Below are 24506 nucleotides of genomic sequence, written 5' to 3'. Positions count from 1 at the left end.
TGATTCTATTGTTTAATATACTCAAGTATAAAATAAAATTCATCTTCAGTAGGCATACACATAAGCACGATGCACGATGTCTTTTACTCTTTTTGATAACTGGGTCGTGCGAATTGGAAAAGTTTTTCAAGATGCAGTTGCCACGCGCAAGTGCAAAGCGAGGTACGAATCATCTACATAAAATGATTATTCTCTTGTGTCTTCCATACTAACAGTCGGAAGAGTTAAACTTTGTGGAATGTAGGAACTTGTGACGTTGTACAGGGTTATATCTGCATGTACTGAACCGATATTAAAAAATATTTTACCGATAATACTCACTATATAAGCTGTAATATAAGCTATATTTTATTTTGTATTTATCCTGAGTGGAGCTGGTACCCGCGGATAGTATGTTATAACTTTGAAATAACCTATTTTCGAACGCTTCCTTGAAAGAACCATAGCCCATAGCGGAATTTGACGATCAGTAAGTTTGAAATTAATGCTTTTAATTAAGCTAATAGCGGGCTAATATTTCAAACAAAATTATGGTGGAAGCTTTAATTATGCCTTTTTAATATTTTTGAGTATTAAAATGAAATATGCTTACAATTTGTCAGATATATTTTGGTTGTAAGTTGAAAAGTTTGTGTCATCCATTTTTTTAATTGGCTTAATTCTTCTATTGATATTTTTATCAATCGGAAAACCAGTAATTTAGAATTTAATATATTATATTTCATCCCGATTTTAGTCATAAAATTTTATTATAGGGCAGCATTATTATTTTTCTTGTACACGATTTATATAACATTAAAACTAGCCAAACACATGAGTGAATTAAATCCCAATTCTTCCATCAAATTGTTTTAATGTTCAACAAAAAAAAAAACTGTCCGTCGATTTCTGGCAAAATTTAATCTTGAATATAAAATCGCTAGTTGTAATATTTTTTTTTTACCATTCAATCACTTTTACAACCGTACCATAACACAGGGAAAAATCGCTTTTCACGTTTTTGTTTCAGTTGAATTAATCTGCCTTTATGCCATGCCTCCAGGATGTATATATTTTTTTTAGTGAACACATGCATTTATATGTTTTATTTAATTATTTAACATCACTTTGAAACGTTTCAATCGTCATTTCGAAACCGCATTCATTTATTCAGAATGTAAAAGATAAATAAAGTGTGGTTAGTTCTTTGGTGTGAATATTTATGTTTTATATTTTTGTTTAATCATTTTTGGGAAATTTTGTTATGTAACTAATGGTTAATGTAGCATTTAACTATATTTTAATCATGAAAGTAGCCAGTAATAAAATTTCATAAGATTCCGATGAAGTATTTTGAAATGTATTAGTGATGATGGTGATTTTAATACACGCAACTACAGAGTTTCTAGCCTGCTCTTTTCTATAGAAACGGATACGAACTAGTGATAAATGTTAAACAGTAATCCGTGTTATGATAATTCAAATGTGATATATATAATAAAAATTTGAGTTAAATAAGTAAGTATTTGAATAAAGACTATATTTCTTTCATGTAAATATTATGACTAGACTTTGCAACGATAGTAATTAATATCATTTCATCTACTTTCATCATCAATTCATCAAAGCTCACGCTTTCGCATCCTCCTGGTAAAAAAATCGAATGTTTGTGGCAGCGAAGAAAGTATGTCATGTGGTGGTCCGATATAATAAATTAATTTTTTTGTACGTAGTGGGCATATTGTACTTTTTTAATTACTGATAAATTTATACTCAAATATGGTTTCGTATTCATTTGCAAACAATGCACAGAAAACCTACCAAAACGACAATGCAGATTGCGTGATATGTTCTATTGAAAGTCATAATGAAATCGTTGAATGAAAAATTATAATTTACAATAAACCAACGATTGTTAATTAATGTGATACGAGTGTAATATTCGGTTTGATTAAAATTGTAAATAAGCATTAAATTGTGAACATGATGATTTGTTAACCATAAAGGCAAATTTAATTACGTATGTTCATTTTTTGGAATTAATGAAGGGTGCAAAATTCTGATATTAATAAAGACATATCGAAATATTGTGTACAATTTTGATCAAAATTAAAATTGTATCTAATCTATTAAATGCTAAAACCATTCAAAATGTTATAGTCAGCATTACACGCTAAAGACCACATTCCTACCCACATAATAGTTTTTATGACGCAACAAATAATCGGTTAGCTATAAAACTAAGGGAATCTTTAACGAATGTCGAGACAGAACCGAATGAGAGCAAGTTGTATCATTAACTACGGCATATCAAATATCAATAACTGCATTAAATGGATCCAGCTCGCTTTGACGTTATTGCCTTTGTGCATGACAATTGTTTGTTTGCAATTTTAATTTAGCTTATTATTTGCGAATTTTCCGTATCGAAGTTATGCGGTACGAGAATCATAATAAGTTCTCATAAAAGTAGAGAATAAACAAAACCGTCATTTAGTTACTGTTTGATTTTTCTTTTGTTTCAATCTATATTTGCAGGAATCATTAATTACAATTGTAATGACTGTTAGTATACAAACAAAAAAGCAAACAAATTTTTTGATAGATTTACGATAAGTTTTTATAAGAGAACAAGTCTCAAGCAATTGTTCTTGGAAAGTTCATGCTTAGTTTTGCCTAGGATTAAATCTTGTTTAATTTAAAATTAATATTTCAAATCCATTAATGTGTAAAGCAAGGTTCAGGTCTTCTAAGCTGTGGGCGTATATTTATCAATTCACAGAACACGGCTAGTTCTCATTGGATTCTCATTTCAACCAATCCGGTAGCTGCATCGATCTGCATTTTATGTAAATTTCTATTTAAAGTTTTATTAAATAGTGATATTTTAGATATCGGACACTAGGTCTTAAGTGGTTAATATTGTCGGTTCTCGTTGACCCAGACGGTCACTTAAAAATATCCGACCGTTATTATAAAGTTACAGTCACTAAATAAAAATAGAATATCATCTAAAATAACTAGTCAGCGATAACAATTCGTTTACAAAGTTGTAGTAAGTAAAGTAGTTTAAAGAAACTACAGTTTAAAATGTGGTTAGATTGGGTTATACATATTAAGTGAGAAGAATTTGGAGTACATCCTTTCTTATTTAGTTATAGATAGATACAAATTTGTACAAAACAATGTGTAATTTATTGTATGACTCTTGGTACCAAATTTTAGACTTTTTTTCACCCTTCTACGACTTCTTCATATAAGGTCGGCACTTATATGGCGACATATCTAATTATCAGTCTGAAATCAATAATGTCCGAAAATGTTATCTCTGTGGTGTATCAAATTGAATCGCTATTTCCCTTGGTCTCAGCGAGAACTGCTGGCCAAACAGCACAGAAGATTGTCATTGTCAGTAGAAGGTGTTAAGAATAAGTCGAGAAATTTTCTCAAACATTAAAAATACGTAAATGTATCGACTGTTTAATCTTCACTCATTTGACAGTTTGCACGACGATTGGAAAACGCGATCATATCAGTTAGTAATTTATAAAATCGTTTTAATTGAAAGTACAATAATAATAACCGGCTCATTAATAATAATGAGCTTTATTCTTTAATCAATTGATAGTTAATAGGATTTTTCTTCAACAGCGTTATCGGAAACAGAGCAAGCCAAACAAGCTGTCATACGCGAGCTGGTGTCGACGGAGGCTGATTACATCCAACACTTGATAGTGATTGTTGAGGTAAGTGAATATTGTATGCCTATAAATTATAAAGATTGCGGTGTTCCGATCTTTATCAAGTAATCATACTCACATACTTTTTTACCATATGTAATAAAAGATCGTTAACAGTCAGGTGCGACTTAACATATACATATATTATACTTAATTAATTAAGTATTACCTTAATGTAGGGCTAACTAAAGCTTAATCTTTTGATTAACGATACGCGAGGTAGCTATAACCGAGACATTTTAGGGAGATCGATCCCACCCTTACTTCCTGCCCTAATGCCCTTCATAAGGGCCCAAGTAGGTCGCTGTGTCGTGATTTGTATGATACATCGATAAATATTATAGCTTATATGAACGTAAACAGCTTAAATTAAAATTTGCTTTTAAAGAAAGGAAACTAAAATGTAATCAAGTATAGAAAGAAAATTTTTGAAGCGACATAAAAATTTAGTTGCTTAATTTTGATTAACTTTTCTATTCCAATAAACTGTATTTCACATAAGGATTTTAAATACATTTTGAAGGATTAATATTGTAAATTTAATCAACCCTTATTATCAGCTTGTTTCTAAATATGCATTCGTACATACATTTTTTAAAACATAAGGTAATATTATTAATAGATTCATTCTATTAATTTTTCGAAAGAGGAAATAACAAGATTCTATCAACAATACAAATATTGTATAAATCTGCTAATATCGACAGAGAGTTACCGATGTTTATAAAGCTTGATAATTCGTCACTTTTCTAAAAATACGTAGCCAAAGAATATATTGCCTCAGATTGTCATGGAAAGCAGACAAAATATTTAAGACATAGCTTATACACAATAGGTACACATATTCACTTTTATTAGAATGCGGAAAAAGGTCTCAAGTTGGACGCGAAAAATTGGGTAATCTTTGCGAACTTACTTATAAGGGTCACCCTGGGACCTTGGATACTGCTGATGTAGGGAAACAATGACTTGCAAATATGAAAAAAAATGTATATTTCTGAAACTTGAAATAAGAATCCTAAAATAGAAAGAAAAAAAAAAGTTTATTTCAACACACACAGCAGCTCATCATCGAGAACAACAGTTTTTTTGTATAATAGTAGGTGTTGCTTTATCATAAAAATTATATAAATGATTTCTGATACAGGTAAAATAGCATATTTTACTATTTTAAATTAATTAAAAACCAACCTTTCACGCTTTAGGCAGGATCATCCGAGATGCAACTTTTCAAAATTGTTTGTGCATTTTCGAAACTATATTACCATGAGTTATTACTTAACTCCGATGTATCGTAATATACTGTGTATTGTATTATATCTCCATTCGGCTTTCACAAAATTTATGTAACAGTGAGCATTTAAAAGTGTGCTTCTAATTGGAAATTTCGTTAATGATGTGGTTAGTGCATATTTTTGCATGGACAGAAATGACTCATGAATATTAATTAAATAATTGCGTAAAATATTGAAATCAAAATGAAAAAGCATAAGAGTGTTAATTATTTGCTTTCAAATTATTACATGCTTGATAGGTATATGTGGTATAATTGATATATTGATAACAAACTGACTTAATTTAACGTAAGATGCAACTAACAATCATAGTTCCTCCTCCGTAGTAAAAGTTACATTAGAGATACAGAAAAACGCAAGAGATATAAATCGATAGATGCGCTTCTCCCATGACTGAGCAGATTGCTCTTGGACTATTGACAAGCCTCCACGGCATGGTAATACCCTCGATGGCTCATTACATCTGTACGGTACTATTATTTACGCCCAAAAATTACCTGAGCCGAAGTAACATTTGTTATAGAATAGGCTCACGTTAATTAAATAGATAGTTGAATAATTTTATTCTACTATTTCTAACGTTGACTATAGTACTTGGTTTTATCCACGTCACGTTTTAGCCACGTCAACACAAATATATTTTTTCGATTCCATCCAGCAGTTTTTGAAATAAGCGCGTTCAAACATACAAACCTGATCATCAGCTTCATATCATAAATATGAATTTTACTCTATACCAAATTTAGCATTTCTTTATAATTTTAACGTACTTATATTCAGGGGTTTGCCGTTACTAGGGTTGGCCGTTTCTAGGAGGGAGTAATGTTAGATGAATAATATTTTATAACCGACTAAATCGTTAAATTCGGCTGAATTTATTCACATAATTGTTGCTGCTCAAAAATAATGCATATCGCTGTAAACTGTTTGCTGGTAGGTAGGTACAGACAATAATATAGGAACCATATACTGATAATGGAGGGTGACGCCCATTCGGATATTGATGAAACCGTCGCGCACGAAATAATTGCAGTAGCTTCTTTTTTGATTTGCGAGTAATGCTTTTCAGCGCTATTTAAGATGTAAAAGCAATCGGTCTTTCTTGCCCGTCACTAGCAATTAGTGATTAAAATGCACGTAGCCCTTGGTGATGCATCATCGTGTAAAAAATACATTTAATGTGCCAATACAAAACATTCATTATTTTGGCAAGCTCTAATAAATTTCATTATTTGAAAGAAGCATTTGCCTTTCGCGTCTATTTTAACGATTTCTTTAGTCGAAGCGTCTGGTATAAAACCTATTTACTAATTAATTAACCCCATAATTGTTTATTTTAAGTAACGGAGTAATCGACGTATACTCGGAACGATCCGGCTCGTTTTAACTAAGGAATAATCAGTATGGATTTCGAAATGTCTTGAAAATAATAAGAAAACGTGAACATCGTGTGATTTATTTTTTTGGGGTAATTTATTGTTGGTATTTCATCACACAGACAATAATATTAAGTACAAATCAACGACGATCCCAAGAATTTCATTGTCCCTCGTATGTTGCATTCTTTCTACAATAAAGGTAAACAGAATCGCATCATGGACGCTAATGCCTCTTTCATTTCCGTAGATATGAAGAAAGTCTTTTACAACATTAATCATGGACTTCTTTTCAAGTTCTCTCATCGTGTTTTAATCCAGTAGTATAAATCGATTTCAAACGCCTGAACAAATATACATCCCATAGAATTTAATGCATAATCCAATATTAAAGAACTGAATTATTATTTATGATATAAAAATTAAAAGTCTGATACTAGCTTTACTAAATTTATGATACAAAAAATATAGTCGAACGAACTGAACAATATAATATAGATAAAATATAGGGCATACATGATTACTAAAATTATAGATATATATATATATATATATATATATATATATATATATATATATATATATATATATAGAAAACATTAACTTTTAAAGAAACGCACCACTCAAACTTTTCGTAGATAAAGTAAGCCCTCTTAACAAAAGAGTAATCCTTACTAACATTTTAAATACGAGAGTGTCTTTCTTTCATGTCGCAAAGGAGCGTTTAATGGTATGATTTTTGTCTCGAGATAGTAAGCAGTCTGGAGAGTGATAGCTAGTGGAGGCTACATTACCTACCGCGGTGAACCATCATTCCTATGGGAATTTCCTTTGACCACGCGGACAGCAGCTAGTGATATTATCCTTCAATCTTCGAAACTTGAAAACACAAACGTATACCAATACCTGTTTCATAGTAAAGACGAAGGCGCTTTATTGGAAATTATGTCTAGTAATCCATGTCCAGTCCGTGCGATTCTTGCCCCAAACTCATTGAAAAAAACCTCCGTTGTGTACCAACAAATAAACAAAGACATTACATTGTGCAATCTCTCAAGTTTATCCCATTAAATAGATTGCACCTGTTAGACCTAATGCAATTAAACTATTTTAAATTATAAAATGTACTCTCAGTTAGAATAGAAACTGAGCGCAAAAACTAGTAGTACATGGCGGTTTCTATTATATTTCGAACAGCACTATAGTTATCGATACATTTCGCGTAGGTATACACAAAAAGTATCATAACTACCCCATAAAGTGAAGTCCCGTGTAGGGGACACGTGGGGTATGGGGCAGATGATGTACATCTGTTCGATTATCTTTATGGAAAAGTAGGTGATCAGCCTTCTGTGTCCTGCCAGACCGAGATTTATTGAAATATAGTCCAGACATGATTTAGTTTCTGTTTTCCATGTAAGTGTTTTTTTATGTTTCATTGTTTTACATGCGATATTTTTATGGCTACAAACCTGAACAATGGTTACAAAAACTTATTTAGATAGAAATATGGGTGTATTTTGAGGACTCATAACGACTTGATTCGCATTGTTGATTATTGTATTGTGTAAACTTTAGAATCGCATTTGAGCGAACCATCTATCACTGTACGAACATAACGGACGAATGTAATTTATATTTTTCAATCATCATTAAGCGAACTTATCAGCTACATTGAGACAAATTATCAGTTTTATTTATGAAATTTTTTTCTTCATGTAATTGCTAGTGTGACATTTAATTTAAGCTATATATTGAGATAACCTGGTCTGGCAGAACATCAACATGATCAGCTAGCTTTTATTATAAATTCTCGCAGTTGTTACGTTTTACGTTAGGCACCTAATATTTTTTAAAGATACTAACATTATTAATCGTCATTGACATCAACGATATATTAATCAATATTGATTTATTTTACCCATATTATCAATATGGATTCAAGAGATGCACATTAGCTTTGGAACAAAGAAGGGAAACAAATATTACCTAAATTATTATTTTTAATTTGTTACTTACGCAGCAAACAGAATGGAATTGAAAAACAACCACGAGTAAGTTCAGGCGATAGGCCATTACAGCAATATAGCATCCTTTTATATCAAGTTAACGAAGAAAATGTGTCTCAAATTGAAATCAGTTTTCCATTGTGAAGATGTTGTTGAATCGATAAGTCGTATAGGAGGAATAAATAGAAAAATTATCCACATATTACGTCACGTCCAATTATGCTCAACGGGCCGAGTTGAAGAGGATCAAGTATTAGTGGAACGCAATAATACAACACAAACCTACCGGTATCCTGTCGAAGTGAAAAGGTTCATAGTTTCGTATTATCTATTTCAATTTATCCGCAATGTATGTCGCCAAATATATTATGCAGATACATATTACGAGTTACAGTAAAATTGGAATTCTTCGAAAAATTGGGATGCGTATTGCCTAACATGCTACTTATTATTTAATGCATTATTTTTTGGTAGATTATTAAATATTATCTATCGATGTAAAACCTTAAATTGTGAATTATACTTTCGATATGATGGGAGATTAGGTTCGGTTATTTAAAAATGATATAGGAGTCCCATCCCGAGAAGCAAAGCTCCATCGAAATGCAATCTACACCTGACGGACGTCTGAGAAAAGCGAATTAACAGCAACTGCAATAATGTATTCGCATTATAATCTAGAAGTAATGCGTTAAATAGCAAGCAAAAGTTTCGGACTAAAATTCATCGAATTTTGCAATCTTGCGAGTTAAATTCTATCTCTTCTATCTAAATCTAACGGTTTTAGTTTATTTCTATGGTGTAATATCCAATCATTCACGTAAGTTCTAAACGAAGTTCAATGATTTCTAATTAATTACATTATAATTTAAACCTAGATCGTGGGAATAAATTGAAAGTAAATTCGAAGTAGGAAGCGCATCTGTCATTTATCCCGGCTACAATATCGCATAAAACAGAGAGCACGACCCAACCCCGTCCTGGTTTTATTGGCACTCCCCGAGTGGTAAAAGAAAAGCTAATTTTCTTGTACTGCATTTAAAATAAAAGCCAGTTCGGTAGTTCGTAAAGTTAATCTGAAATCGTGAAGTACTAAAAACTTGGTCGTGGAAGAAGTACATAAAAGTGGATACGTTTTGAATTTTTGATAACGATGTGATCATTATCAAAAAATTTTTAAAAAATTTCAATTCTAACAAATTTTTTCAAGAAATTCTGACTAACGCTTTTCTCATTTTTATTTATTCTGTCATGATAAAAGTAATAATTTATAACATAAATCATCTCAAAATTCTGAAGCTAACCGTTAAAGTCAACCCAAATATATGCAATATAATTTTCAGATATTTATAGCAGCCGCGCACGCTCTACAAGACCACGGTAAAATGCTCGAAGTAGAAACTGAAAGATTATTCTCAAATATCCCGGATCTACTCAATGCAAATCTGACTTTTTGGAATTATACTTTTTATCCAATGGTTAAGGAAGCCGTTGAAAATAATGAGCCGTAAGAACTTATTTTTAAAAAGCGCATATTCACAATGAATAGTATAACTAAAAAGTTTACTTTAAAAATTTTTAGTTTAAACTATATCATTTTGTTACGTGTGCAATAGAATTAATCATCGCACCTAATTAAAACATAATGTGCAATTAGTAATTTTTAGTTATTTGTTTTTTTTTTATTAACGCATAAAATATGTAAATAACGCATAATATATTTATGGTATAGAACGTAAGTAGATAAGGATAATTATTATTCTTTAATTCATAATTATTGATACATCTATTGGGTATATACAGAAGACTAAAGTCTTTTATAAACTCAGTTGCAATGTGAAGTAAACTTTTTAGTTACAAATCAGAATTGATGGCTAACGGCTTTTGCCGTTTCCACGAGATATTTCAGCCATACGAGAAATATATGAACGAACAATCCAAGATGATGGATTACTTCCGGAGTATACAAACAGACCCTGAATTTTCGACGTACCTAACCTGGTGCTACACACACAAATCATGTAACAGGTATTTACGTGTGCCTCAAAATAACGTATATTTTCACAATATTTTGCTAATTTAAATTACCCCCCCCCCTCTCTCCCCTTAAACCTGTTTTTTCGGTTTTAGACTTCAGTTAGCCGACCTCCTGGTAAAACCGATGCAGCGGCTCACTAAGTATAGCCTTATACTTAGCCGAGTCGGTGTCTACACCGGTGGAACGGAAGAAACAGGTTCACTAAAAGCTATGGTAAGATAATTTTACAAATGTGGGGTGGACTTACATATATAACTCCCTTTGATTCGACCACCTGACATGGCTAGCCCGCGCACCTGACACTTAAGGCAAATAGTAGATATAATAAAGCGGGATATCTATTTGGGTGAACATAAATGTGATCACATTTTTCCATTGGCCATTTAGATAAGAAAGTATTTAAATTTAAAAAATAACTATAGTATATGAGTAAACTTCCGTTCATGCGAAATTATTGGGATGGCGGCCGTTTCGGATAACGAAAATTTCTGATAGAGCGAAGTCCTCTATTTTCAGCTTAAAATACTCCACATTGCGTTAATAATGCCAAATACGATAATATAACTCACGTACATATAATCAAAATATAAGGATTTGATTAACTTTAGATAATAAAAATGTTGTTGAGAAAAGATACCAAGGTACCATGACACTCTTTCCCATAACGTTTTAAAAAAAAGTCTTTCCGGATGAAGCGGATTTTGAGCAGGAGTTTACTGTATACAAGATATATAAATTAAAAGTTCTTCAATGGAAACATCTGAGCATACCTGCACTTGTATGTTAAATGCTTAATTTTCGATAATCATAATACATCCAAAAACTTAATCTTTCACTTTTTAAAATTTATTGAGAATTAAAAAAAAAATGTTTATTCACATAGACAGCTGTGTTTGTTGGCCCTTTTGGGGGAGCGGTATAGGGTAAGCCCTTTGGGTACGTGTGATATACTTACTACACACGATGTAAATTCACATTAAGTAGATATTTTATTGAAAGTATACGCTGTATGAGGTACACAAATTAGTTTAGTAAATGTAATTTCAACATACTAATATTTTTTAAGGTTGATACTTTTCAGAAATTTTACATGTAGCATAGTAAGTAGCATATAACTGGGACGAAGAAGTAAGTACAACATAATATAGAACTACACTACCATTACTGTTATTATATTTACATAGCATCAAAATACACGCTTAATTGAAAAAGTCTTAACATATAAACTGAACACGTGACGTCTGTCGTAGCTATTTGATTTGACAACTTTTTTATTTCACACAATAGGAAAGCTTCGTAAAATGTTACGTGACAGATTTGAATCGATCAATGCGGCAGCGCGAAGAGCTGGAGCAGCTCGATGAGCTTGCTGGTACCATCGAACCCTATGAGTTGGTACGTAAACCGTTTCCATAAAATTGACAAAGGTATTTCTCACACATTTCGATTTTGGTTTGATACATTTTATTTGAAAAGCAAATGTCGCTAGAAAGACTACTTATGTTGCTTTGATAATATACGAAATATTTAGAAAAGAAAGAATTTGCATGCCTCAAAAAGAGTTTTATTTTTTATACAGAATTTGTTTGTTTTAAAAGCACACTATTGCAGGAATTTAAAGATGAAGAAATGGAGAGATTATTCAAATGCAACAGTGCCTTGAACCTAAGGCACCCAATGGCTCACTGTGCAACTTCACACTATCGTAGTATCATTTTAGACAGTGAGTTCCGCTTCAAAGACCACATCGGAAAAGAGGCAAGAAATTAAAATAAAATGTTTATGCGAATGTGGATGCATCCTATTTTCTGTAACTCTTAAGACTTGCAAGCGAATGAATTTTTGCGAATATAATTACACTTGCTCGTGTTTTGTTTCAAAAATAATGGTCGAGTTCAAACTATAATAATTAAGACAATAAAATGCATTTTTACAGGTGGAAGCTCGCGTAATATTATTAACAGACTTAATGATGATTTGTAAAAAACAGTCTAAAGGAAATGTATTACCGTATAAAATGATAAGGTACGTAAAGGACTAAATAAAATATTACATATTATTATGCCTTTACACAGTTTAAAACGAAACCCGCACTCCTGTAAAACGATGAAATAAATAAATAATAAATAAATGACTAAATAGTCATCACCATACGATATTTGACTACCTATTTGTATAATATTTGTCGATTTATAGGGACGAACTGTATATTTTATACCCATAGCAATTAGCATATAAAAAGCTGATAAAAGGAAAACATTGTCATTATCTCCATTTAGTCATTTGCAATATTAATGAAACTATTACGATATATTCGTGTCCTTATCTGATTCTTTGATAAGCCATAAATTTTTTAGACCGAAGATATTTTTGGCGCGGCTCATTCACGCTCAGAGGTTAATTAAAAATGTGAATCAAGTATACGGGCATTTGTTCTTGGTTGTGGACGATTGCGGCTCCTCTATGGGATGCTTTTCGCTGACGGAATCGTCAAAGGATCCGACGCCAGCCCAGAGTTTAAAGGTTACAATCTACGTGTCTTATATGATTTTTATATTTTATCATAATATACATTCGCAAAGTCGTATGAAAAAGTTTTTTTAATTATACACATATTGGTAACAAGATGAATATATATAAAAATTGTATACTGTTACTATTATGTGAAACGATAATGAACACATACATACGTAATATTTATTACAGACCTTAGAAAGCAAAATAAAAGAAGCAAAAATGTCTTATGAGATGAGTATGTGGGCAGCGAGAAATCCAAACAGGGATCTAAGCGAGATGGATTTAGATACCTCCACAGACACCTCTATGGCCCACAGAGTAAGTTAGGGAATACCTTTTTTCAAATCAACATTTCTGTCTTAGGGAAACCTATTAAGCACCTAATATAAAAACCCCTGAGTAAAGGTATACATGAGAATCTTGGAGATTACCTGTATTGATTATTATTATTAATTAAAACAGCAAACTTATAACAAAGTTTCAATACTTAAATAGATTAGGATTTTTGTGAATTTTTAAATATGCTAAAAAGTCACTTTAACATATTTTAAGAAAAAAATATTTATAAACCATTCTGTATTAAGAAGCTCGTTTTTAATAATATAAGTTGTGTTGTCTTTAAACATGGTTCAACGGCAAAGACAGCACTTTGTTTAAATGATATAGCTGTATTTATTTAAACTCACGTTTTTGTGTATGGCTTGTAATAGTATGGTAATAGGAGATCGGGGACACGCAAACTAAGCATGGTTCTAACATGTACAGATGCCTTTATTATACCTTAAACATTCATAAAATACTGCAAAATATTAGATAAAGACCGCAGAAGAAACAGCAATCGAGAACGAAGCTCGCGAGAGAGTAGCTACCATGTTGCATCGCAGCATGGGAACTTCTACTGACAACGAATACTCTCAGTCGTTGACTGACTCCATTGAAGGTACGTACACTAACGTATAGAACAAGTTTTATTTTGATCAAAAATTATTTCCATTTTGATTTAGAACACTCACACACACTAACAAAGGCGTTTAGTGCGTTTTTGTGTTAAAGGTCGATGTCAGTCTGAAGGGCTACTACATCTTAGCACGTGGTGGGTGAACTGGAGGTTCACTCTGGTTGCGACATGCTCAAGGGACCCCTTGACGGGATCACGAACATTTTGCTACAATTAGTTCTTTCTAAGAAAAATGATACGAATTTAAGATCAGATTTTTTTAACATGAGAGATTTTAATGTAGTTAACAATTAGCATAAATAAGTACAATACATGTTATTTGGTATCGGGTTACAAGGCTTGCTTTTACTTATTAAAGATAATCAATGCTACATAGTTTAGATTGTTAGTAGAAATTACAATAACAATTAAATTTGTGTCGTATAAATGTACCAGCTCAGTTACATTTACATAAAACTAAATATATACGTAATAAGCGAGCATTCCACCGTTTATTAACTATTATCTACTATCAATTTGTTTTACAATAAGTTTAAGTCAAATGTTGAATCAATGTGATCCAATTGTGTTTGTCAAGGTCCTCGAGCGGGTCCTTCAAGCACTCATCGTCAATTCATCCACCGGAGCTCGACTGCTAGCTCGCGACAGTCTCGATTGTCCAGCTTCCAACAGTCTCTCAGGTTATTTTTGCTTATTATTAAAGCTTAGCGACCATTTTTTGCCCATCGTATTTTGACGAATTGTTACATAATAACATGGCCCATCTTGTCAGTCACGTACAAGTCAAGTTATCAATCTCTCGATTACAAACTTGCCTTGTATGACAAGCACCTAATAGCGACATTTTCTTTTTATAATTTTACTTGGTAATGCAGAGTTCCATCAAGCTGTTTGTTATATATTATGTAGTGCTTAAGCAAGAAGCCAAATAAATGCATAAGAAAACCTAAGAACTCACAAAATACGAGATAACCGATGGACACTGCGAAAGTACGTTCACTTGCGAAATACAGACTCGCCGTTAACAGTTTATATTAATCCGAATCAACAGCGCTGCCTCCCGCGACGATCAACTGATTGGGCCAAGCAAAGTCATATACAGAGCAAGCACTTCTCTAGATCAGAAATATGACCAGCGTAAGTAAATTATTGTTAATTCATTTGTTAATCATGTAGTATAACCCACAGTGTTCCTGTGCCCGAGGAAGGCCGCTTTAGGCGGCTTCTTCCTCGTAGAGGACGCTCCGTCGAACCACGCTCCCGCTCTAAGAGTCCCATAGCCCAGCTGGCGGGTAAGTGGCAGCAGACCGCTCCATTGTAGACAAATGTTTTCCTATGATTTACCCTCTGTCACCTATCTTTCCTGGAGAGTTGTGTGGAGGCTACTTATGCGTGTGTGTTCCTATGTGAAAAAGTAAGTTATTATTTTTGTTGCTGTTTAATTTCTTGCAAAGGTATGTATTTGTATAACTTTTATTATTATTTTTTACTGCATTTAAATATGTGCCTTATTATTCTTGCATGAGATGATAGCAACTTTTTCAGATTCACTGTTTACACCCTCCATGTTTTTATTTATTTTATGGTTTATCAAGTAATTGATGTAATTTTTTTTAATAGTCAATGTCGTGTTGCCAGCAATTGCTAAATGTTTTCGTTAAAATTAGCAACAAAAAAAACGACGTAAAAATAAAATTGAAAGAAAATATTTTAATAAAAATGTAATTACAGTGAATTTAACAAAATTATGCCAGTGAAGTCTTCTTTACAAAGCTTCATTATACGAAGATGTTTTTCATAACCGTTATCGTCTTCACGCAAGATATTTTCTTACAAAATATTTGAGGATCATCTGACCTACATTTTACCGGCTCGATTCGTTTTCAGCAATAACATCAATCACTGTGAACGTGGTGAACGAGTGTGACACGCCAGTAACCGTGGAGCAACCGGTATGTAATTAGGTGTCATTATTGAACCCCTTTTACACAGTCATATCGTCGAATTCAGACAAATCGTTCACAGAAACAATTTCAATATTGCCGTATAGAATTAAGTCCACTTGAAACAAATTACCATACAAAAAGCGAATTTTATAACCTCGTGCTTTAAGTTAACTTCCGCATATACTGAACACTATTTATTAGTGCATTAATACATTGGCAATAATAACACATTTATTTCAACACGATCATTACACATATACATGGTAATAGTCTTCGCTTACATGTTGAAAAATTTTACAAGACAGTATACATTTTCAGCCCCCAGAAACGTCGAGCGCGTTATTAGCACCTTCGCCGTCGCAGTCCAGTCGACATACATTGAGCGTACACGGCCAAAACAATGTCACCGTTCTCAGCAGTCAACCGAATCTCAACCAAGAGTCTTACCAATTAACGACTAGTGTGAGGTTAGATTTATTGTATTTCCTTTCTTAATATAAGTAGGTAAGAAAAACCATGTTAACAGTGCGAAGCGTTTTGACTTTGAAATAGTTTTTTTTTTTTTATTTTCCCGCCTAAAAGTGACCCGCAAAGTCTAGGGCAAGTAAAGACGTGGTATTAATCAAAACATCTAGAAAAATTTTCATACATAAACAAATTTTCAAAACATATTCTATATTATATTTAGAGAAAAGAATGATAATTGCAGATTAACTGAATTAAAGCTCAGTAGGTGTTGTATTTTGTTTGTATCGAGAATTTATTATGTTCAATTTGCAGTCAACCTGGATTGTCAGCATCTGAAAGGCTGTACCGATCTCACCAAGAACTGCTACAACGAAACCGATTAGCCGCCTCACAATTTTTATCGCCAGATAATCGTGGCATCAGTTACCCCCCGCCAAGTCCAACCAGGTACAACTTTTTATTATCACTGCACTTTCACGTTTCAAAATTTTTAAATTACGTTTCTTATATTAATTGATAGGTTGTAAAGATTACAATTATATGAAGATAATACCTAAATATATATTTTTTTTAAGGAATTCGCTAAAACGTGGCTTAGCGTTCTCCTACTCATTTAAGAACCCACCCTTGTCAAAAATGGGCAACGTGTATAGCCAGCATTTGGATACTCCCGTCCTCTCTAGCCAGGTAAGGGATCGCTTTTCATATGAGTTACATAATGCATGCTTTAACACTATTTATTGATTAAAGTCAAAATAAAAAAAAAAGTGAAGTATAATATCTCCAAAACAATCATATCCTAGGTGTAGGTACTTACTGTATAATTTATATTTAGCATGAGTTTAATGAGTGAATTATTTTAAACAATCTATTTTTTGTAATTTCATAGCATTTAGACCGGGGACCGAGTCCAAGCCCGAGCGAAAAGAGTGATAAGAAGTACAAGCTGTTAGGAAGCAGGTTAGTGTCTTATCTAAAACATATATTTCTCAACAAATAATCTTTTTTTATTGAGTAAAAATAAATTGTTTAAACTATTATGAACGTTAAGATAATTTAAATCTGAGCGTCCGTGATATCGATGATTTAATTTTGGGTAAAATGGTAGAAGATGATATTTTGTCTTAAATGTAATGGAAGTGATGATTTCACTTAACTTTGTCAGCTCAATCTTCAATACCTCAGCTTGGAACTCAAGATTGGATGGATGACAAAAAAGAGGCTGGCTGATGTTCTTCATGAGGCAAGAACTTACACTAGTAGCCATTTACTCAAATACAACTCAATACAACACCAAGGCTTACACATTTATGACCATAATATTTTATTTTTCGTTTTTATTTCAGCGCTTTTTTATTACGAAAATTATCTAACACTCATGGAAGAACGTGTTTAAAAACACGGCCATAAAAATAAAATTTAAGTGCTAATATCATTTAAATTTTAGATAACATAATATTATGACGTAGAACCTATTTCTGCCTTAGTAGATTTCTATACTTATCAAATGATAGTGATGCATAGCATCATTACAGTGAACTTAGATAATTAGACTTTTAATTTAAAATTTATTAAAATATTTAAAATTTATCATTCAATTGATTTAATACTTAAAATTGGTTTCTTGCTTACATATTTCATCTATATATATTCATCATACTTAGAGTGCTTCTTTTCTCCGACTTCCAGTTCCCTCCTGCCCATTCATAGGACATGCTACATCAAGACGGTAGCCTAGTACATTGCAGAAGTATCATTCCACTGTTTCATTCATATACACTTAAAAACATCAGGACGTAGGTGGTAAACGTATTTTACATGTTGGAGTGTTCGTCACGTGTTAGATGTGTGTAGAGGTTGTGTAAAGACGTTCAGGTTCACGTCTTAGTGCTTTTTAAGATAATAGCACAATTTGTTAGTTGACTGATTTAATTCTAATTAATACAGGAGTAAAGCTACAACAAGCACAGATCCTGAAGAATCTGCGGCCAGCTCACGAGTTCAGACGCGCCAGCCTTCACGAAGCGGCGACGCAGAAGACAGCACATATAGAAGTGACGAACAGGTTGAATGAGATTTGCAGGAGGAGCAATCCTCCTGATGCTGTCGGTGGTGGTGTTTCTAAACACCCGAGGATCCAGTATTGTGGCAACAGGACCGAGCTGTGTAACATCTAGACGGATGGAGTTATGCATTGGTGTGACACTGGATAAACTGTTTATATAAAATTTTCGTTATTTACATTTTATCGCAGACAATATACTTCGATTGACCCAAATAGTGCATTTGCGTTAAAATATACTAATGGACAATAGTGATTCGAACCTGAATACGACAAAAAATTCCAATGAATTCCTTTACAAAAAGTGTTATGAACCGCCATGCGCATAAAAAGAAACCTTGTGATTAAAAATGAGTGAAAACTATTGAAAGTGCATCTCGAACATATTAAGTGTTTATTCAATATCGTAAAATAAACCAGTGGTAAAATTAAAATATTGACTGTAAGTGTGGTATATATTTGATGCTTACATTAAGGTTGTAATTATTTGTGTATTTATAAGATAGTAGAAGAACTGTACATATTATGCCCAGAAAATAACATTTATAAAATTTTTTTAGTTATATTATATAGATATAAAGATCAATGTCCTTTCCAGTATATAAGTCTCTTGCAATCTTAGGCAGTAATTGAATCATGTGCCCCGAATGTCATTGTTTTGTGGTATCGAATAGAGCGGAGACTTTACATAAATTGTTATTCCGAGGAACATTTAAATAATTTTTGTATGAACGGAACTTCGCACAAAGGAATAAACGGGCATTATTTATGATCTGACAATTAATTACTGCTATACATATATATATATATATATATATATATATATATATATCCACATCAGGATGAGATTTGAAGATAAAGTTTATTATATGTTGGTGGGGAGTATCTGGGGGGCAATACTTTCATAACTTAATAAAAGTGGTGGGAGGGATTCCTTCTGAAACCCGACTGGGTAATGACCACCTACTCACGTTAGATACCACAGCAAAATTATGAAAACTCCAACCTACCTCTGTACTTGCGCGTGCGAACTTTAAATTATTTACAGTAAATTTTTGGAACCTGTCTCTAAAAAATATCGAACAGTATCGTCTAGTACCTTATATAATATGTATACACATATACATACTTATCCAATCAAATCAAAAATCATTTGTTTTTCTTCAGCCGTTCTTGAGTGGTGTAAGTAACACGAATTTGTACACTTTTTAAAGAAACTATGACACTTTAAGGTTTGGACCTTGATATAGCATTTTTTTTTTATTATAAAAAACGGCAAACTGCGAGCCGGACTCGCGCACCGAAGTTTTTGTGCCAACCTGTTTTTTATTTTGCAAAGATAATTCCTTGTAATTTTTCCTTTATCTGTCGATTCTAACCAAATTTTAAGATTCTGAGTTCATGAGAATTATAACGGCTGTAAGTTTTCATTGCGTTGGCTTAGAAGTATGATTTTTTCATACCACCAAGAAACAATAGACTTTAGTACCTATATGATTTTGTCATAATAACTCCACGCATTCTAGTGAAAACTAGTCTTGACAGACACACATATGGACAACAAAGTGACCATGCAATACTTCTGTTTTTTCACTTTGAGTACGGAACAAAAAAAAAAAAAAATATCTACTTAAAAAAAAGAAAGTTTGGTAATTTAGATAGAAAATTCGCGAGCCCATCTAATGTAGTCACTCTCTCAGTATCAGAATAAATTTACACAATTTACTAAAATATTTGAAACGTTTTCATTATTTTGCTGTAGTATGTGAGTATACCAGTTTTGCCAAGGGTCGTGACGAGTTTGCAATGTTTCAGGTCGCTTGACGCGAACTCTCACATTGCAACTAATTATCTATCAAACGAGATCGACAATTAACGTGATCCTAGTCACGACCGATAACAATAAAAAATAACCTTTTGATTTATTCGTGACGCTGCGTTATGTGGTCAATATTTGACTTTGATAAAATATTTAGTTTTTTTTTTTTAATTTTGGCAGATCTGAATATTGGATTGACTTTTTAATTGAATTTCGAATATACACTAAAACCGTGTTGGTTATTTAATTTCAGTTCAATGTAGAAAGTTACATTTCCTTTTATCCCAACTTTTTTTAGAAACGTATTTCCTACTACCTAACTAACATAATAACAATATTGTAAAAACTGCAAAATCATTTATAACAACAAAACAATGCAAAATAATAGGTACGCCCTACTTGCATGTGATAAATGGAAGGAAATATTAAGTCATTTTGTTGATCACATAACGTATAAAACTTCAGTCGGGGTTGCACCTCTATGCACCTCGAACGTATACGATATCAGTTCACAAATTGTTTCTCTACTATTGGTGAACTCTTATCGTGAACGTGAAAGATAATTAAATTATGAAAATATTCATACTGTACATATATATTTAAATTATTCTAATTCTAATAATAAACGTATTTCATAACGAGTTTTACGTATTAGTGTTGTAGTGGTAGACAGCTGAGTGCGTAATCGCACCGAGTAGGTATGTCAGTTATATACTTATTTGATGTTGTAGCTTACTTTCTTGTCATACATATATAATTAAATAGTTAATCACGTGCTAATGTTAATGAATTGATATCCACTTCAACTATCAGTGGAAACTTCACTTATGATAATAACATAGAACTAGCTGTTATTTAGATCTAATTTGTTAGACACAGTCATTACTAGTATTATTGAATTCACGTATACGATCTATATAATAAAACGCTCGTAAATAAATGAAATTATTGCTAAGGTTGACTAATGAACATACCTTCTAGTAATAGACACTTATTAATATAATCTGTATTATTATTAGTACCTACACATGTAAATATAAAAAAAGTAGGTAAGTACAGAAATTTCTTTATATTAGTCATGTCCATGAATTGTAGCTTGGATGAGGATTGACAATTTAAACTTGTAACTTAACAAGGAAACATCACGTTCCGTTCCATCTGACGAAGGTAATTTATTTGTATATTGTTATTAATAGCCATACCATAGCCATATACCAATTTTAAGCACATTATATTATAAAACCTGACAAAAAAATTAACAAGTAAAATTTTGAATAATAGAGGAATGTTAGATTAATATCTACACTAGTTTTACAGATAAATAATAATTCTTCATATATAGACCGTAGATACCTATCAGAAGATATCAATTATATTTTAATGTTATTGACGTTTTTGGAAGGGTTTTGTTCTAAGTACTGACCCGACTGAGTACAGGACTACTCACAATAAAAATGTATAATTTGAATGTGGGAGTCGAGCACGCTTTAGCACGAATTGGGCCAGCTCGCACCTGGGAACGTACCACACCCCTATGCATACGAATGCTACTGTGTTTCTTACGATGAGTGGGAACCGTTAGTCTCGTTTTTTAACCTTCCCAGTCAATTTCTTTCTCCCGTTGTTGATATCATTTTCCCTTAAAAGCGGCCAACGCATTTGTAGAGACTTTTAAATTGAAGATTTTTAAAGCAAAATTAAACAAATACTAACTTTTCACATAAAAAAATACGCGATTAAAAATGAGCTTAACTTGTCGTATGTACTTGAAATAAGTTCAGATGAGTTCGTTTCATATCATTTTATGAACTCTAAACATATGCGTGTATGTTTCCTATACTACAGAAGTAGGTAATACCTAAAATAAGTAGCAATCGCTAATATATTATCTATATATTACCCACCTGCACTATGTACGTAATATGAGCTTGTTAAGATTTCTATCAAATTTTAAAATACATATTCTCTTGTAGTTATATCTTATATTTTTAAATCTTAAATTTTGTACTTTTATGTACATTTGTATGTGGAGAAACACCACATCGACCAGTTTTACTCCTGTAAGAGAGATAAGATTGAAGGAATAACTCCAAAAGTGATATTAACAGTTTCCTCGAGAAGTAGCCAGCCCCAGCTCCGTCCGGGTATTATTTCTCAACCTTTGAAACAGTCCTAATACAAGCGAAACGAATTCAAAAAAAAAACAAACGTAATTAATAATAACATAATAAATAAAATTGTAAATTCAATCAATCTAGAATTAAAAATGGCGTGACTTTCACGACTTCTTTTATATTATAGAAATAATCATTTTATATTTATAAATCCGGATAAAACAATGTATATACCGAATTGTCTCACGGTGTCTTCATATTCACCAGGGTATTTTTCCGAATTAAAATTTATGAGACCAATCTAAAATGTTACTAGCAACCTAGTTGAAAATTGCAAGTTTTTTGGAAACTTCACTTTAAGGTATATTCAATTACATTGAAATTAAATATGATATTTGCACACAATGTGTCAAGCACGTGAACCCATTAGCCACAGTTATTTTAATTTTGAACAATGTCTAATTGTTTCGGATCTGGCATAAAATGTACTGTAGGTACAATCCTCTTAAAATTCAAGTCTCTGTATTACGTACAGTATAATAATATAGATATACATATAACGGAGCGTGTTAGGTTTCTTTGATAAGTTACATTCATTCCATTCAGTTTCTTAACTGTACAAAAAAAACAGTTGAGAAATATATTACGTACCATTTCATATAATTATCAGGTAGAAGATAATATACATTTTGTAAATATGAAAATTGTTTAGAAACTGTTTATGAGACGTGTAAAAATAATTGATAAGGTAAAAGGCACCTATATTGTAGCCAAATAGGCTAATAAATAGTATAAATCCTTCCTTTACCATATCGTGTGAACGTATATAAAATACGCACGAATTTATTTTGTTTTTGTAAATATGACTAAGAAATTGATGTATAATCTGTATATAATACTAATTTAGAATTGTAACATATATGTACACGTGACACTTTGGATTAAATTTTTTTTAATATGTGCTTATTTGAGAATCGTTTAAGATGAATTCATCATTGACATTAAATTTTATTTATCTGTCGGATCAATTTACGAATTGGTAAGAATTATATTTTTAGGTACATTTAGTTTAGGTTTGTGATTTAAATTATTGTTTTCTTTCAAATCTATTTCATAACTTGTTAAATATAAAATAATAATAAGGAAGTAGAAAAAAAAATAGATATAAGAAAAGCGAGCTTGTTTCATGGACCTATGATTTTGCGCGGTATTAGGAGGGAGGTCTATTTTTGTACTAAAATTTATTGTATAAATAACTATTAATTTTTTATAAAAAGTCCCTTCAGATCTACGTAATATTCTAGTATATACGCAAAATTATACGTATCTATTTACGTAAAATATACATATTATATTGTAACATAAAATCGTAAAATGGTCACCGTAACATATTTATACCTTAGTGATTCATTAAGTACGGAGTTAACACGGAAATCTAAATCATTACAAAGACTTACTTGTTAATAAAGCTAAATTTTTGTTGAGAACGTCCATATGAGAGGTACGTATAGACTGAGCCACGCTTCGTGAGGCTCCATTTCTAAGCAGTTTCAAAAAATTCAACGAATCTAACCAACAACTAACAAAACTCTATTAATTTCTGATAAAGATAGTCTTGGGATTTGTATATTTTCATCATTACATTCTCATTTCTTTAACAGATCTTTTTGATTCTTACACAAGCTTTCATTAACAACGATTGAAAAGTTAAGACGTACTTACGTATCTTTACTTATATTTAAACTATTTAGCAATGATTTTTGACTAGTGATTTAGCAATGAAATTACTTTTGAACAACCTGTAATGTAAAAATTTACTTTGATTATTTTTTCAGCTAATAAGACTTTTGACTGGTTAGATAATAATAAAATTTAATAACTCCTCATCATAACACCTGCGAACCTGCTTGTACAGTAATTCCGAATTAGATACAGTAAATCTTAAAAATATCATGAATTGCTATCGTTTAACTATGTTACGGTTTTATCCATAAATCTGCGATATATATATTGTATAGGTAGGTACCTGCTGACCAGAATTGTATATATATATAATATATAGGAAGATACTGATACATATATTTTTATCCGTACATTTGAGATTTATTTTCTTCACAACACGTTCTTTTTATTGTCTCTTAAAATATATACGTCCATATAATATAGAATCGAATTATAAAATGGC

At 31.8% G+C, this 24506-nt stretch overlaps 1 protein-coding gene across 1 annotated transcript in view; it reads left to right on the top strand.

Moving 5' to 3' along the window:
• Positions 1 to 18400, top strand: part of LOC119835700 — a 59409-nt gene extending 41009 nt beyond the window's left edge. Inside the window, exons 10-27 of the mRNA XM_038360677.1 lie at positions 3631 to 3725; positions 9743 to 9906; positions 10254 to 10427; positions 10530 to 10650; positions 11725 to 11832; positions 12049 to 12195; positions 12374 to 12462; positions 12795 to 12960; positions 13144 to 13272; positions 13768 to 13894; positions 14490 to 14592; positions 14964 to 15049; positions 15800 to 15864; positions 16177 to 16325; positions 16639 to 16773; positions 16902 to 17013; positions 17216 to 17286; positions 18274 to 18400. Of these exons, the coding sequence (XP_038216605.1) occupies positions 3631 to 3725; positions 9743 to 9906; positions 10254 to 10427; positions 10530 to 10650; positions 11725 to 11832; positions 12049 to 12195; positions 12374 to 12462; positions 12795 to 12960; positions 13144 to 13272; positions 13768 to 13894; positions 14490 to 14592; positions 14964 to 15049; positions 15800 to 15864; positions 16177 to 16325; positions 16639 to 16773; positions 16902 to 17013; positions 17216 to 17286; positions 18274 to 18400 (2168 nt within the window). The remainder of the gene's footprint in view (positions 1 to 3630; positions 3726 to 9742; positions 9907 to 10253; positions 10428 to 10529; positions 10651 to 11724; positions 11833 to 12048; positions 12196 to 12373; positions 12463 to 12794; positions 12961 to 13143; positions 13273 to 13767; positions 13895 to 14489; positions 14593 to 14963; positions 15050 to 15799; positions 15865 to 16176; positions 16326 to 16638; positions 16774 to 16901; positions 17014 to 17215; positions 17287 to 18273) is intronic.
• Positions 18401 to 24506: the final 6106 nt, after the last annotated feature.

Source organism: Zerene cesonia, chromosome Z (assembly GCF_012273895.1).
Source record: "Zerene cesonia ecotype Mississippi chromosome Z, Zerene_cesonia_1.1, whole genome shotgun sequence".
Classification (NCBI taxonomy): Eukaryota; Metazoa; Arthropoda; class Insecta; order Lepidoptera; family Pieridae; genus Zerene; species Zerene cesonia.
Note: the sequence above shows the minus strand (reverse complement) of the source record. Positions and strands in the feature narration are given on the sequence as shown.